This window comes from Sphaerodactylus townsendi, linkage group LG05 (genome assembly GCF_021028975.2).
Source record: "Sphaerodactylus townsendi isolate TG3544 linkage group LG05, MPM_Stown_v2.3, whole genome shotgun sequence".
Taxonomy (NCBI): Eukaryota; Metazoa; Chordata; class Lepidosauria; order Squamata; family Sphaerodactylidae; genus Sphaerodactylus; species Sphaerodactylus townsendi.
This window is the reverse complement of record NC_059429.1, coordinates 92,207,494-92,224,451: the sequence shown is the minus strand read 5'-3', so window position 1 is coordinate 92,224,451 and position 16,958 is coordinate 92,207,494. Positions and strand designations below refer to the sequence as shown.

The window sequence follows — 16,958 nt, the reverse complement described above, 5'->3', positions numbered from 1 at the left end:
CTGTTTCCATCCCACAGCCTGGTCTGAAAAAAGACAGAAAAGAGTGTACAGCAGATGAGTTAACCAACAAGATCTGAAGTTGGTCTGCTGCTGTTCTCTCAATCTGCCTAGGAAGGGCAGATTAGAGACTACATAATTTTCCATAGGGGATGGATCACAAAATTAGAAAACAATGAAATAAATACAGTATAATACAAACAAGGACATAGCTACCTAAAATGGCACCTGAGGCAAGTACAGTGGCTTGTCCCACCCTCCAAACTCCATTTTGGGGGTGAGGGGAGTTGCACCTATTTCACACTGGGCTCAGCTGGATCAAGCTTTAAACTGCAGGCTTTGCAGGTGGAGCTTGAAGGGCAAAGCCAGTAGTATAAAGCTGGAGCCAGGCAGACCCAGACCAGTTTGACGCTGGGCTGAGCCTGGTTGGCTCAAGCTTTAAACTGGCTGAGTTCAGCGTTCAAATGCCCATGTGGAGTTCGGGGGCAGGGGGCAGTTGCTTGGGAGGGGGTGGCCTGCCAAATCCAGTACCCACATTACCTGCTCAAGTTGCTCACAAGCCTCTAGTCCCCTTACACTCTACCCTTCTTACACCACTGAATACAACCAAAAATGGTACAATACAACATGAGAAAAATGCCCGCCTGAGTTTTGCAAAAGTTAAAACTACAGTCCTAGTCCATTTATATAAAGAGTCCTCTATCACAGGAAAGCTCTGGATGGGATGCTAACTATATACATACATATGTCAGTTCTTCCCTTTACATTTCTCAGGTCATGTTGCCGGAAACAAAACATCTAAATTGGCTGTTATGCCAGTGCACAAAGTAAGCACAAGGATCCCCAATCCGAGCTAACGTTGGTCACCACTCCCACTGAAAGCAATGCTATGAATTAATCGTGCCTATTTTAAGTATCAACGCTGTCAACATCACTTTGGGATGATCCACTTTGGTCAGGACCCTAAACATCCTTCCCCAAAAAGACACGGGCCCTCAAAAGTTAACCTCGACTGTCATTCCCACGTGCAAATCATCGCTGGTTACCAGCAACGCAGCACGCCGTCCACTCCCACCGCGGGCAGGCTACACCAACCATGCAATGCGAAAGCAAACCCAAACAAACGCAGACGAGTCATAATTGCAGCGGAGGCCACCAGCCACGAGGCGGTGGGGCGACTGAAAACCCGCCCACCGGCGGGAGCCAGGATTGCCCTACTAGGGTGAGGGGCTTGGTAGTCAAACCGAGGCCCTTCCTCTGCCAGCACGTGCGAAGGCAGCTGCGATCTGCCTGCCAGCGACCATCGCCCCGCCGCCAGGTCTCTCAGAACCTCCCCAGTTTGCTGCTGCTGTTTGCACAGGAGCGGGATTCTGCTGGCAGTTTGCATTGCAAACAACCGCGCGCCGCCGACCTGGGAGGAGCGCGCATCCCGCTGTCTGCAGGTCTCCACGTTTGCGGGACACGGAACAGGCGTCCGTGTGGAATCAACTTTTTCCCTCTCTCTTTCTCTCTCTCTCTCTTTTTTAAAAGCAAAGATCAGGCTTGTTGCTTGCGGCGGTGCCTCGGCTACCGTTTCTTCAGCAGACAAACTTTATAACGGGAACTTGGAATGGAAATAGGCATTTGGAGAGATTAGTAGGGAAGAGCTAGAAACACCGGCCGGGACCGCCTGGTGCGATCTGCATGGTGCAAAGGAAAGGGTCGTCGCCGCTGAATTCTTTTGGAGCTGCCCGATGGACTTGGGCGTGAGGATGGAAAAGAAAAGCATGGACCATTACCTGCGCCGTCTGAAGCAGGAGCTGGTAAGAGACTTGGGACGGGGGAGGGGGGGGTTATGTTCGGGCTCTCGGATAGAAATGCAAAATCCTGCTCTTTGTCGCCTTTGCAATTGAGCGTCGGCCTCCCTGGATGTTACTTCCTTTGCTTATTTTCCGAGCTTTGTGAGCAATGTTCCGGCGTCCTCGTTGCCTTCCTTTGCAGCTGTGAAGCTGCTATTTACGCCGCTAGGGAGTATGGCGAGCCCCCGGGATACTAAGATGAGACTACACACACACACACACACACACACACACACACACACACACACACACCGATGTTTGAAAATGTTTTTTTGGAAGACTTTTGCTCGCACATCTTGAGGTTTTCTTCTGACATTTAAGCTGTTAGTTTTTCTCTGGCTGCAAAAGAGTGAGCCCCTTGGCCTTCTTAAGCCCCCTGCCCTTTCCCCCGTTGCCCGACCTGTCAAGGAATGGTTTCTTCTTGTCGAAGTGTGACAGACGCTGTTGAACTTTATAATCCGTTCAGCTGCAGAGTGGATCACCGTGAGCCTGAAAGTGCCTGTGTGGGATTATGCTCTGGCACCCCAGGACAACCTGTAAACTGGTTTGCCGTTGCACATTCGCGTTCGGTTAAAGGGAAGGGCTGGCTGTGTCAAAATCCTGCAGGTTGCTCCTTGCCCTGGTCACTTTCCCTTTCCTAACATGGACTTAGGCGGGAGGTCTGCAGGTTCTCCCATCCCCTCACTCAGTTCATTTTCTGTTTCAGCCGCCCTCATCTGACTTTTTTTTTCCAGAGCACAGATGTGCCAACATAATCTCCCCCAGCAGTCTGTCCGTTAGGCTCTTCACTTAATGATATGGGTGCCGACAAAACCTCCGGTGCTTCAGAGAATTGCATTCCACAAAAGGTTTTTCCCCCCTGTTAACTCTCTCTTATCCACTTCTTTTTGATATGGCACAGTACTGTTGCGAACAGCCCTGCTTCAAGTAACGTCCTTCTTATGCAAAAGGGTCTCTTAGGGCCCAAGTTGCTAGGAAGTATCTTGTAAGGAAGTTCCGTACAGCGTTGATAGATTTTTGTGTCATACAGAGCTGAAAGGTGTAAATCTCATTCACCTCTACACCTGCGGCAGCTAGTATGCATCCCATGGTATCTGCACAGAACTACTCAGCAAAACCAATACCATTTGAACCCAGTTCTCCCAGGCAGTACATTGGACTGCATTACTGCCACTTCCCAGAAACATACTTCTGTTGTGGAGTGTTGGCACTGACTTGCACTAAATTATTGCAGTTATGCATGGGTGTAAATCAGAGAGTTTTGTTAAGTTACTGTGGCCAGAGTTTATTAGCATGGATAGATGACTCGGAAACATTACAGCAGAAAAAACAAAACAAAACCCAGGAATTTTGCTAAAATTCCATGAAAGGGTGATGCATAAGTGAGGAAAGAGATTTACTACACCCAGCACATAGGCTACGAAGACATTATTATACACTGGAGAGTGTTCTGACCCTTCGTCCACCGCAGATCAATTCCAGTTCTCTATCTGCTATCTGTCTTATCAACACCATTTCCATCCACGAACTTGTACTTAGATTTATGGCGATGGAGACAACCAATCAGCTAAAAGGTCCCCAGCATAATTTCATTGATGTACCATTGCAACAAGATTTCGCTAACTTTTCCTAACATGCAAATTGGTTTACAAAACTTTTTTCTTAGTCATCGTTACAACAACCTGTGAGGTAGATCATTCTTCTGTGAGGTGATATGAAGCAAACAAAAACCACCCAATGAGGCAATGGGGGGGCGGGGTGAGCTGAGGGTTAAATTCATAACTCTCACATTGAGATATAACACTTCAATTACTAGATCACAGTGCCTCCAAAGTAGGCAGCCATCCTAACAGTTGCTGTCACTGTCCTGGAAACAAATGCCCATTTGGGCAAAAGCCAGTTAGTGGGATATTTAGCACCCCATGTTAGGCTGAACCTTTCCTTCATGCCACTCTTCAGATACAAATGTTCCTTGCTCTGTAGCATGCTTGAGCTTGCCTTCCACCAGCAGATGTTTTCGATGTCCTTGTTTTTATTCTAATGGATTAGTTATGAAGAGTCAGGATGTCTTGAATTAAAACACTTGAATTGTTCAGGCAGGAGCCCAAAGGACTGAGAAAAAACAGATACATGAATAAATAAAAGCAACTGCAGCTTGTTTGTCAAGAAAAAAAGGGCCATGCAGGAGTGAAAATTGTAGGAAGAGTTTTGGAATACAAACAATTGCTTTACTTAAGAAGGATGACTACAATCTCAACAAAATTCAAGAAGGACCAAACTACAGTCTTGTGTGCTCAAAAGTCCAAGATCATAAACCTGCAGGTTTTAAACACAAAAGGAATCCTCATTAAAAATCAGTAATATTACTTGAATATTTTTTTTAATTTTATACCTGCCCTCCCCCCAAGGGGCTAAGGGTGGCAACAGCATTTTAAAATAAACACAATAAAATCATAATCAATATTTTAAAACAATCATTTTTAAAATCTAACTACAGATGGCGACTTACAGAACTAAATATGTCCTTCCTCCCCACCTCCAGGAGGCCAGAGAAGATGTTAACCCAGCTGGCCATCAGGGAAAGTCCAGCGGAATAACTCCATTTTACAGGCCCTGTAGAAACTACTCAAGTTTCGCAGGGCCCTGATCTCACTTCAGAGCATATTCCATCAGGTAGGGGCCAGGACTGAAAAGGCCCTGGCCCTTGTCGAGGCTAGCCTGATGGTTTTATCACACTTGCATTCAAGGCCTTGGTATACAATTATCCCAAATGTAGCACCCCTGAGTAGCATGCCATCTGCCCAATGGGTTTCCTGGTACCCATTTGTTTAACTGACAAAGCAAATCCTCAAAGGAAAGAGCCACCCCTTTCCCCCCTACTCACTAAAGGGGAAGGTGCTTCAAAAGAACCCAGAGGGCATCACTTTTATGTCTGCATTCAGAAACAGCTGCTTCTATCTTAGGAGGACACTTGGTTTAGCACCTTCTTACACCTTGTGATTGGTCACAGCATCCTGTGGCAGCCCTATTGTGAGGGTCCCATTGTCCATTCTCAAAATTCCAAAAATGTCCACAGTCTCAACAACATTGAGGATCCCAGCCTCATAGGACTGGTGCAGACTGTACAGGTCTAGATGTGCCAAATGGATTGTATCCCATTTACAGCTGAATTCCGTGTATGCTTACTCAAAGGTAAATCCCACTGAAACAATTAGGATTTACTCCCAAGTAAAGATGTATGGGATTTGCAGTCTTTGACTTTTAAATAAGGACCCAAATTTATGAACAGAACAGTTTAGGTTCTATTCCATTAGATTTCTGAATTTCTCCAGCTATTTGGCTCACAGCAGATAGCAACCATAAATAACATAACTTTCTCCAATCTGGCATCCTCCTAAATCACACATCCACTGTAAAGATTTGAGGACCATAAACCAGTTCTAGAAATATTTCTAAACACGACATGTTTGAAGTGTCACTAACCTTTCAATATAAAAGAATCTGATAATATCATTCATAGGCCAGAGGCTTCTAGATGATTTTGCTAGTCTTCTTGCACTGGAGTAATCCTGCTGAGATCATACTAGAGCAATTCCATTTATTTTAATAAAACTACCTTTGAGTAAATGACTTGTGGCTTGCAGCTGTACTACTTAGTACCATGGGGCAGTCCTTTAAGTTGATGCCCAACAGACACTTCTGATCTAAACCAAGGTATCTACAACACCTCTGTAGTTCTCACCAATATATACAGGACAAACCCAGAGGTGTACCGGGGGGAAATGGCGCCTGGAGACATCCATTCTCCGGGTGTCCCCACCAGACCTGGGGCAGGGCTCACCCCCAAACCCTGCCCCCCTCCCGGTTCAGAGCTTGCAGCTGGGAGGGAGCAAGGCTTGGGGGGAGGGGTCCTCTGGCTTCCTTGGTCCTGCCGATGACGAGGGCGCCAGAAGACGAGGGCGCCAGAAGGACTTCCTGCTGCCTTGCCGTCTTCCTGGTCATGTGGGGGGCCGATTTTACACCCCCCACATGACCAGATCAGTGGCACCCGGGGACAGAGGGTACCCCCTGTCCCTAGGCAAATATGCCACTGGACAAACCTAGTTCCAAGGCAGAGGTCCCCAGTGTGGTGTCTGTAGGTGTCATGCACCCACTGATTGGCTGTGCACATTAAAAAAATGTTGCTTTGTCAGCAACTGTTACCACAACACAATGATCTGTATTGTGTTCAGTGGTAATCATTTTTGCTGGCGCCACCTCCTGCATCCACCATTTTATGGCATCCATCGTGCTGTTTCAAAATTCCAAATGTACCTGCTGGCTTTAAAAAATTGGGGACCCTTGTTCTAAGGTAATCAAACAGCTGGGCTGGGGGAGAGGGCAGGGATTTGGCTGTGCCCAATGGAACTCCCAATTATTTTATACTTTTTAAAAGGTAAAGATAGTCCCCTGTGCAATCATTGGGTCATTCTGAGCCATGAGGTGACATCATATCACAACATTTACTAGGCAGATTATGTTTATGGGGTAGTTTGCCATTACCTTCCCCAGCCATCTACACTTTACCCCCAGCAAGCTGAGTACACATTTTACTAACCTCGGAAGGATGGATGGCTGAGTCAACCTTGAGCTGGCTACCTGAAACCTATTTCCATTGGGATCGAACTTGAGTTATGAGCAGAGCTTTGGCTGCAGTACTTCAGCTCACTACTCTTATTTTGTACTTGCCAGCACAATGTTAAGTATAAGTAGCAAACTTATTAGACACATGCTGTAGTGGAGTTGCCAACTTCCAGGTAGGAATCAACCATACTGAAAGTGGGGTAGGTTACTAAAGAGATAACCATCCGAAAAGCACCTATAGCAGTGGTGGGATTCAAATAATTTAACAACTGGTTGTTTACAAGCACCATTTTAACAACTGGTTCTGCCGAAGTGGTGTGAACCTGCTGAATCCCACCACTGCTTATAGGGCTACTGGTATTAATATACCAGTGTCTCTGATATACAATATGTATATACTCAAACAATTTCAAATAAACTTTTGTACTGTTTAACATAAGCAATATCTAAGCAGGCTTATTACAAAGGGACATAAACCAAATAGTCCCTCTACATAGGGCTCACAACAAAATTAACATTAAACAATATCCACATGGGCTGTCATTCCCCAGTTGTTGAATGACTTTGTATGTCTTCACAATGGCCCATTTTTTCCTTTTCTGTTTGTTTTTGTTTTCAAATGAGTGTTTTTGAAGCTATGAAGCATCAATGTGAGAATTCTCATATTGAATCTTCATGGCTTTGAAGACACCTCACTGAAATCAATAAAAGGAAAAAGACACATGTGCGGAATCAGAAAGCAAAATTAACTTTATTCATGTACTTTAAACACTGAAATGGCAGGTGGCTGTGAGAAACAACATTCAGCAAATGGCGGACAACATGGGGCAGTGGGAAAAGAACCGTTTTCAATTGAAACACTTTAATGTTCTGTGCTAGGTGGGCAAAAAAAGCCAAAATGGTTCTTTTTATAACATCTGCAAGACATTTTATTTATGCTGTGCAGAAAAAAAAACATTAAGCAGCTGGGTGTGAATTCATTTCCTTAGGAAATACTTTATCGTCCACCTTTTCATTGAGACTGAAAGCAGATTTCAAAATAATAAAACAATGCAGTAAAATCTTTTCTGTCCTGCCTTTCTCCATAGTGTCCCAAGATGGCTCACAAACAGCAAATAAAAGCTGACAAAATTACACATAAAATGATTAGCAAAGCCCTAGCCATAAACATCTGGAGAGCCGCAGGTTGCAGACCCCTGTTCTAGAAGCCTATTCCACACGGAAGAATCACTACAGGGAAGAGTGGTGAATGGGAAGAGGCTAATCTAATGTGCCTACATGAAGGGACTTGCACACGTAATGGAACACAAAAACATAACTGCAGCCAATGTAACATATTATCAGCATCGGCATAAAATATGCATTGTGGCTAGCATCAGCTGTCAAGTTGGCTGCCACATATTGTTCCGGTTGCAGCTTCCAGGCTGTTTTGAAGGGTAGCCCTATGTAGAACATGTTACAGCAGCATAACACTGAGGTTATGGTAGCTGGGATCAGCATGTCAGGTCAGCTGTGTCCAAAAAAGGAACCAGTTTTCATGCAAGATGAAGCTGGCAGAAAACACGCTTAGGCCCAGTCCAGAGTGGGAGGGGTGAAGGCAGTTATGGAGGTGATGGGCCTTACTCTGGTGGATTTGCCTTCCCAGGGGCATTTACCCCGGCAGAGGGGCAAATCCACTGTGGGGCAGCTGCCATGGCCTCCTGGGATGCCCTGACACAAAGCACCCCTGAATTCTCAGTGGCTCCGCCAGCTTATTGGGGGCATTCTGGAGGTGTGGCCAGGAGTGAAGCTGACATTAGTCAGCATCCATCCCAGCACTGCCTCCTAGGATGCCCAATGGGAGGCTTTTTGATGGGGAGGCTTTTTGGGGGGCATCCCTGTGCCACCGAAAAGGCATGGTGGAGGGTGGCTGCAGGGTGGTGCCACAGCAGCGGTGTCCCCAGCCGCCCCAGGGCTTTGGATTGGGCTGCTCATAATTTACCTTGTTCCCTGTTAGGACTGCAGAATTTAACAATCCACCCTCTCATCTTTTTAAAGCCTTAAGAAAAACTGGTATGATCAAAAGGGAATTAATAGTCCTCATTATGGCCCTCTCAACTCATTCTAGCATAATTTTACCTGCCAAGATAGACAGGAGTGAAGTCTTCATGTGGTGGTCTTCACATCACCCAGGACACTGTCAGCATTGATCAGGGACATCAGGATGACACTCGATATCAGGACCAGATGGTGTTTTAGACACCTCTACCATGTGATCTGTTCTCAGATTGGAGTCCAAAATGGAGCAGATCTGAAAGATGCTAGACAAAAAAATCACACAGAAGAATCACAGTTAGGCTTCTATGTGTTTGTGTATGTTGTGTATGAAATTTATGCTATGATATAACAGCAGTGTGACATGGGGCCAGATGGCTGCTGCTCCTGAGTCAACCAAATACAATCCCTTGAGGTGCAGCTAGGATTCAAATCAGCGTTGCATCATGTGTCATGGGTTGGCTGCAGGTTGTGTTCTTATGTGTCCAGGACCTCTTTTCAAAGGTGCTTCAGGACTTCACAGTTTGTCTCATTGAAAATAAGCAGCATTTTTGAAAGTGGATCTGAGACTGCTATCCCCAGCTGAATCTTGTAGATTTCAGCAGGACTTCAGTTTCTAAAGTGACAAAGAAGCCCTGATTCAGTTTTTAAAATTTTTTAATTTTATTAAATTTATATCTCACCCTTCCCAACCAAGGCTGGGCTTAGGACGGCATCTGTTTTATTTTTCTCCTGTTTCCCTAGGCTGGTAGTGGGAAAACATATATCTGTTTTAAAAGGTAAAATATACTTCATTACAAGTGTCTGCCAGTGCCACACCTAGCCTTGTGAATCTGTTTGCCTAATTTAGACATTGCTGTGAAAGTTCGATAATGTTCATTATTCAGGTCCATCCACATCATAGTTCATATGTTTCAACACAGACCTGCAGCAGTCCTCCAATTCAGATAAAACCATAGTTTAGGACTGCTCAATCTCTTTCAAACCATACGAACTGGCAACAGACATTCTCCCAACACGAAGATGTGGTGATAGAAAATGTTGATTTTTTTTTCCTGTTATGCAAGTGTTAAATGTCCTAGGTACCTTGCCAGGAAAAAAATTGGCAACTTTACATTAAAACTCAATCCATAATCGTTATATTCATGGGAGTTTTGCCACTAGTTTTAATGGAAACTGGATGATATCCTGCCAGCCCAATCATAAGCACATTTTAGCTTTATTGATTCCTGTAGGCTCAAATCAATTTTCAGAACACTGGATCAAATCCTGACTCTCCACATTATTGGTAGTGCCCGTTCATTGTGGTATGTTTTGGATAGGTTCAGTTCCCTCTGTATTTTCTTTAACAAGGTGCTAATCTCTGGTAAAGTCAGAATTTTTAAAAGACGTGTTAAATTTGAAACATATTAATAAAGTATAGAATGCACGTTCTCCAAGTTTTTCAAGTGTAATAACTTTGCAATGCATTCCTAAACAGAGTTACAACTTTCTAAACCAAATGAAATGGACTTAGAAGGATGAATTACATTTAGGATTCAACTGTCAGAGCTCCAGATTTCAGAACGTTTCAGGATATGGCCTTTGATCTTGAGACAGCAGTGATTTATGTTCATTTCTTTATCATTTCATACACCACTTAGCAGTGGAGTAAATCCTCAATAACCTGAGAAATATGCTAATTAAAACCATCCTGTATTAAATCCCTAACATAAAATATTTCAAATCAATACTCTTCTCTTATAGCATGGCATTAAAATAGATGAAGTTCACTTCTAAACACGTTAGCAATTTAACAGACAGCTGGGACTGTCTGGACTTAATTGGGGTGGGAATTGAATCTCTTGACCCTGGACTTTTTCTCCACTTTCTTCATTACCAGCCAGGTCATGGCTTGAGCTGCTAATGCACCAGAACCAAAAGCCATCTTAGTATTTCCAGATAAAGACAATAAACCGCCTGTGCTATGTTTAAGTAGGAGTTCCATTTTATGCTCCCAGTTTGAGCTGCGTAAAATGCTGATTTGCATTATGCATGTGCAACAAGCAATTCTTTGCTATGTTCATGGAGCAGGGCAAATGTCACATTGCAGAAAGGTCTTGTGTAGTCGACCCACGCGGTCAGCGTAAGAACGAGACGAGACGCGGAGATAACATCTGGTGGAGATCGCCAGCAGCGGGAGACCGGAGGTCCGTGTTCCTAGCGAATCTCCCGTCTGCCGGTTCCTGGCACCTTTTATTGTTACTCTATCGGGGCTGCAGTGTAGGAGGGAGGATTGGGGAGTTCCGGAGATGCGGAGGTCGGGGAGATCATCAGGTGATGCATGATCTCCCATCTGGCTACGATCGGCGGAGAGGAGCAAGGCGTGCAGCGTCTGAGCCTAATCCCCTCTCACCTGGGGCAAGACCATTTGTCCCTGTGCCCCAGTGATTGAGACAGACAGTTCATGACCTGTATGACTCATGGGGATGAGAGTGGGGAGTGCGATGCGACCCGGCAAGGCATAGGTCGCTGGCGTCCCAACGTTCCACCACGGAAACATGCTGGAGTCGGCAGTGCACTACTACATCTCCTCACTTTTACATTTTAGAAAAGCGGGGGCCGAAACGCTAATAAGCTGATTTAAAGGAAACTTTGTCTCTCCCGGCCCATTCGGGTCCAGGCTGACCAAGCACATTACTGTGCAACATTAGGGAATTTGGTTATTGTGGGGTAAGAAGAAATTTTAGGGAGCTTTACACACGTTACAGGCAATATTAGAACCGCATTGAGACTAAAACAAGATCCGATAATAAGGCACATAATAATTAGTACAACGCATGAGCTGTACAATAGCATTCTCAACCATTCTCGGTGTAGCCAGCTCCAGAGGGCTGACCACCCACGGGGAATAAAACATCTACACCCTCAGATTAGATACAATCTCTTTGCAACTCCACGTGAAACAATTTAGGAGAATCATCAGAAGAAGATTAAAACAACACATATTATGTACATTCTCACAACCTTGGTGATGCTGTAACAACAACAAATAATCAATAGCGGCCACGATTGTCTAGGGTCGCTTGACGAAGTTCCCAAGCTGCTTTCTCGGAGGCCAGGGCATCCAGAGATGGTGGGAGGTGTAGAGTTGATGGACTTCCTCCAAAGAGCAAGGGCAACAGGCCAGTCAGGCCAATAGTCATAGTGCATTGTAGGGAAGCGAGTCCTGGGACTCCTACTCAGGAGGAGAGGCGAGGGAGGCGAACTCCTCAGGAGAGGAAGAGCAGCGACTGCTGCATCTCAAACGGTTAGGGAGGAGTCGAAAGGCAGAGGCCCGAGCTGGGCGGCGGCGGGCGTCCAGGCTCCCCGAGGTGGAAGCCTGGGAGTGTGGACAATGGTGAGAGCTGACTAGGAGGCAGCAAAAGAGTTCCGGCAGGGGAGTCGGGCTGAGGGATGTAGTTAAGCGTCCCTCTCTCGCACTTGGAGTCCCAGGAACCAGCCCCTGGGGAGCAGGATGTTTCGAACACGGGGAATGTCCCTCCATGTGTGTGCAGTTCCAGCTGGCCGAGCGGCAATTTAATGGGCCCGGTACGGTTCTCGTTGACTGCGCCTCGGTGATCACCCGGGCGCAGAGTGTTAGACCTCGTGGCTTAGCTGCACGGTCTCTGGGTGGACAAGTGGGAGAGCGCCAGCCGGGAGGGTTTTGGCAGACGGGTCCCTCAGTCCAGTATCGCCTCATAGAGCATCTGGATGGATGAGGCATTCATGAAGGGGCTCGTAGCCCAGACTCCCATCGCTAGAAGTCCCGCCAAGTGCTTTGCAGGACGGGGAGCAGGCAGGAGCTCAGCAGGCTCCTCACTCCCAGAGTACCGGCCCAGGCAGAAAGATGAGACGCTGGCAGCGCAGGCAGCAAACTGCTCCCAGATGCTGGTCTGGTGAAAGCTCTCGTCAGGGTGGGCCGACGCCATCGCAGGAGGCAAGCAGAGCAGGCAAAGGATGGTGGTCGCTGAGTTGGTGGGTGTGATGATCGCAGCAGAGCTGCACAGAGGTCTCCGCTGGGTGTCTCGGGGTGGTCTTGCCATGCAGCAGCTTAGGGGCCTGGCTGGTAGTCGCCTCTGGACGCCTCCCCCCAGGTCATTCGGTCTTTGGGCGCTACACGGGCGTTCTGCTGGGATCGCTGGCCATGGGATCCCTCTAGAGAGATGCGTTCCATCTCGGGATGGGGTTGGTTTCCTCCTGGCCATCTCCATGGGTTGGCCTGTCATGGCGAATCGGAGTCCACCGGAACCTGTAGGAAGAGGGACTGAAACACACACCCTTCTCCCAGGTTACTGGCTGGTCCCGCCAGGCTCAGTTCTAGAGCCGGATGGCGGAGATTGACCGAAAGGTTTAGATTTAATATGGGAAGGAAGAAGGCTTGTTTTGCAGCCTGTGAAGGTTGCTTTAATGCAACCCTCCTGGGGAGCCACTCCCTTCTTTAGTTGTTTGACAGGGGAGGGCAGGAGGTAGCCGACCCTGGTGGGAATTGGCTTCAGAGCGACATCAGGGTGCCACAGGGTCCGAGCCCCAGGGGAGGGAACAGAAGGCGCAGTCCTGGGGATTATGGGTATGCATGCTTAATCAGCAACACAAAGGGGCTTTGCAGCACCTTTTGGGGGGATGGGCATCCGGGAACAATGCCAAATCAGGCTTATTAGGGAGGCAAATTCCCCGCACACAAGTGGAGAAAGGAAGCGGGGTTTCTTTGCAAGGGAGGTGCACTTAGCGCAGACCTTGGTGGCTAATACAGGAAGCTGGATGGTGCTGTTCTTGTGATCAATTATCTTGGGGAATACCAAACCACTCCTTGCTGGGCGAAAGTCAAGCAAGCCTGGGCCGCTAACATGATATTGGTATAGTTGCCAGGCGCTGACTAAGACGCCATCGTTGGCTGGCCGCAACTCCAAACGGCTGGTTGCTTAGTATGCTGTGCAGATGGCAGAGATGCCTCCCTTAAGTTAGCCCGCCTCCTGGCGGTGCTGGGGGGTACCAGGATGGGCCCAGATTTTAATCCAGGGAGGGCCAGTCAGCCAATTGGCCCTCCACTTTTACTGAGTCGTAAAAACAGGAAGGGAAAAGGGGAGGGAGAGGGACAGTTTTCCCAAGGAAATCGGGGAAAATAATTTCGGAGGGCAAGATTGGGGATCAACGCACCGGGTGACGGCTTTACCTCGGCCCTCCAGACCAGAGAGTCGCTCTGGACCTGACCTCCATGAGGTCCCTTCCCCAGAGATTTGACATGGATGTCCAAATGATGGGCGGACTGTGAGCTGCCGCCGAAGTCCTGGGCTGTTGGACCGTGAGCCGGGCGGATGCCCTCGGCCTCGCTGGGTTTGTCTCCCCACCCCCCCCTTGTGATGTGCTGGCAAGCCTCGTCGGGTCGGCCACTGGTCGGGCCAATTTTCGGCTGCTCTGATGACGGTAACATCAGCGCCGTGTCCACCAGGCTCCTTTGAACTTACATCCTTTCTATGGCGAAGCTCCAGATATGGGACGGAGCTCCCCGATAGCATGCCTTCCACCGGGCCATGACGGTGGTGTAGGCTGGCGCCATGTTGGCCGCTGGGGCAAATCGGGGAGGCCCTTTATTGGGTCGGCAGCGGCAGCGCATGGGGCAAGAGAATCAGCTGAGCGCAGCTGGCTCCGGCGGCAGCTCCTGTGGGATGTTTGTCCAGACCTGGAGGTGGATGGGTCCTGGTGCTGGAGTCGTATCACTCCAGGGATCGGCGAACAGTCCCCGTTCAGCCGCAGAGAGGCCTTTACAGGCATCTAGCCCAATTGTCCCGTAGGGATGGGCCTCGCCACACTGGGTTGGGGCCACAAGAACCTCGTGGGGAACTTTAAAGGAGATGGGTTGGGTGCATGCCAGCCGGTGATGCCGCCGATGAAGGGGTGGCTTCGGCAGGGGCCTCTATGCTTGGTTTGCTCTAGTACCCTCCTCCTCCTTGGTCCTGGTTAGGAGACGCCTGGCGGGAGTTTCTCGGTCGGCAGTCAGCTTTCTCCAATGGGAAGCCCTTCTGGCAACGTGGCACCGGGTTCTAGGTGGCCTTCCTCCTGGGGAGGACCCTCCTCCATCAGGGTTGTAGGCCCCCCCACCGGGTTGCCTCCACTCCCTCTCGAAGTGCCCGGGTCTGCCGCAGCTGGGGAAGCAGTCATCCTGAGACTGTCTCCTCACCGGTGGAGAGCGCCATGGCGCAGGAGAGGCTGGCCTTTCTGGTGGGCTGGTGATCCACCGTCCTGGCAAGCCTTAAGCATGTCGGCCAGTTCAGTGATTTTGCTCAGGCTCAGGATTGCCCCGCGCACTCCACATGGAAGCATTCTCCCTTTACATGGTAAGCATGAGGGAGCTGCCTCGCCGCTTTAGCCTCCCCCTCGCCTGTTCGCTACCCGCCTCTTGAGCGCTCTGGAGCCTGCCTACAAATTCAGCATAGGGCTCTTGGGGACTTTTACGGATGGAGGAGAAACTCTGGCTGGCTGGCCGGGCATTGGGGACTTTGATAAATGCCTGAGATGCGCACTCAGAGGCGCACCGCAAGGGTGGCCCTGTGGGCAGGACAATCTGATCGCTGGGGTTGGCAAAAGCATCGAAAACCGTAGTGCTGAGCGGGCGTGTAGGCCAGCCAGAGGTGGTTGCTCTGCTGAAGCATTGCTGGCGGAACTCACTTTCCTGCAGACCACAAATTGCTGGGCCCAGGAGCATGCTTAAAGGTGGTTTTCCAGCCATCTGGAACCATTAGGTGGTTCCTTACATGGCTTCCAGCATGCCTCTCACTAATGTAGGGGCTAGTGACTCCTACTGCCCCGCATTGCTTCTAGCGGAGCTCTCGGCAAGGATATTATTATAGCTCAGGGGGGGCGGTACTCGACAACTCACGAATCCAGCTGCTCATCCTCCTCGTGATTCGTGAAGCGGATGGGGCACAATGCAAGAATATCGGCATCAGTTCTCCGCCATTGTGGTTTCTTCTGCAGATCGTGGGCTAATAATGCTCTGGCGAAAGTTTTGAAACCCCGCCATTACGTATTAAGGCTGACGGAGGTGCAGTGGTTTCCGGAAAATGAAGGCGGAGCAGTAGAAGCGGCTGAGCCGCTGGGAGAGTTTGGAAATGGGTGAAGGAGCTTATGGGGTGAAGGGAGTGACAGGCGGCCCAATTTAGTGGATAGAGAAAATTCCGGGTTGGAAATTGAAGGTGAAAGATCGGAAGGAGGGGCGCCTAAGCAGCAAGTGGTCGTAGGGTCTGCAGGCTGGATGGCCACAAAACATTGTCTCCATCGTGCCAGTAGCAGCGCACATCGGGCGCCTACGAGGTCAGCGTAAGAGTGCCTCCCATGTTTTCCCAGTCCTTAAGATTCAATGTCCCCCCCTCTGGGTACCATGGACACTCGAGCTTCAATCTCTCAACCAATTTATGCGGAGCTCCCTCCTCTTTACGGGGACCCCTGGCCGCATTTCGCTAACGCTTCAGTTCGGCCAACGTGCTTGTCATAAGCACCTGCTTTTGCAAGCTCCCCATACTCACCGGTGTTCCGTCGGACGCAGAGAGTGTCCTAGGACGCCATGGTGTCTCCTGGATGCCGATCCAGAGGACAGGCGATTAACTAAACGGGTGGTCCCTGGATGCGCCGATTCAGCTGACTTCGGTATCGCGGCCCTTCCCCAGGCGCACGGGTGAGCAGGGTGGAGGGGGGGGGGGGGGGGGGGGGGGGGGGTTCGAGATTCCCGGGTTTCGCACCAGCTTGTAGCTCGCACTCCACGCGGTCACCGCTGTAAGAACGGAGACGGTAGACGCCTGGAGATAACATCTGGTGGAGATCGCCAGCAGCGGGAGACCGAGGTCCGTGGTTCCTAGCGAATCTCCCGCCTGCCGGGTTCCTGGCACCTTATTGTTACTTCCATCGGGGCGCAGTAGGGAGGGAGGTGATTGGGGGGAGTCTCCGAGAGCTGGGAGGTCGGGAGATCATCAGGTGATGCATGATCTCATCTGGCTACGTGCGGAGAGGAGCGTACGCGTCTGAGCCTAATCCTCACCTGGGGGCAAGACCATTGTCCCTGTGCCCGGTGATTGAGCCAGACAGTTCATGACCTGTGACTCATGGGGGGATGAGGAGTGGGGGTGCGATGCGACCGGCAAGGCCGCAGGTCCGCTGGCGTCCCAACGTTCCACTACGGCGCTGCTGGGTCGGCAGTGCACTACTACAGTCTTGTTCAGCAGCCCACTTACAGAAGCAATTCTTGTTAATGGTAGGTAATACAAGGAAGGAAAAAATTAAAGGCAGCCAGAGCTTCAGGAGCTGAATTGTTTTATTTGGTTTGTTTTTCCATGTTTTTGACATTGCAAGCAGGGATGATAGCAAATTGTTGTTGTGGCTGATTTCCAGACCATATAGATCAGTTCCCATGGAAAAAAATGGATGTTTTGGAAGGTGGAGTCTTTGGCATTACAC

General features: G+C 49.0%; 1 protein-coding gene across 1 annotated transcript in view; it reads left to right on the top strand.

The window, feature by feature from the left end:
• Positions 1 to 1,116: 1,116 nt before the first annotated feature.
• Positions 1,117 to 16,958, top strand: part of INKA2 (inka box actin regulator 2) — a 35,025-nt gene continuing 19,183 nt past the window's right edge. Inside the window, exon 1 of the mRNA XM_048498648.1 lies at positions 1,117 to 1,799. Within this exon, the coding sequence (XP_048354605.1) occupies positions 1,731 to 1,799 (69 nt within the window). The 5' untranslated portion in view covers positions 1,117 to 1,730. The remainder of the gene's footprint in view (positions 1,800 to 16,958) is intronic.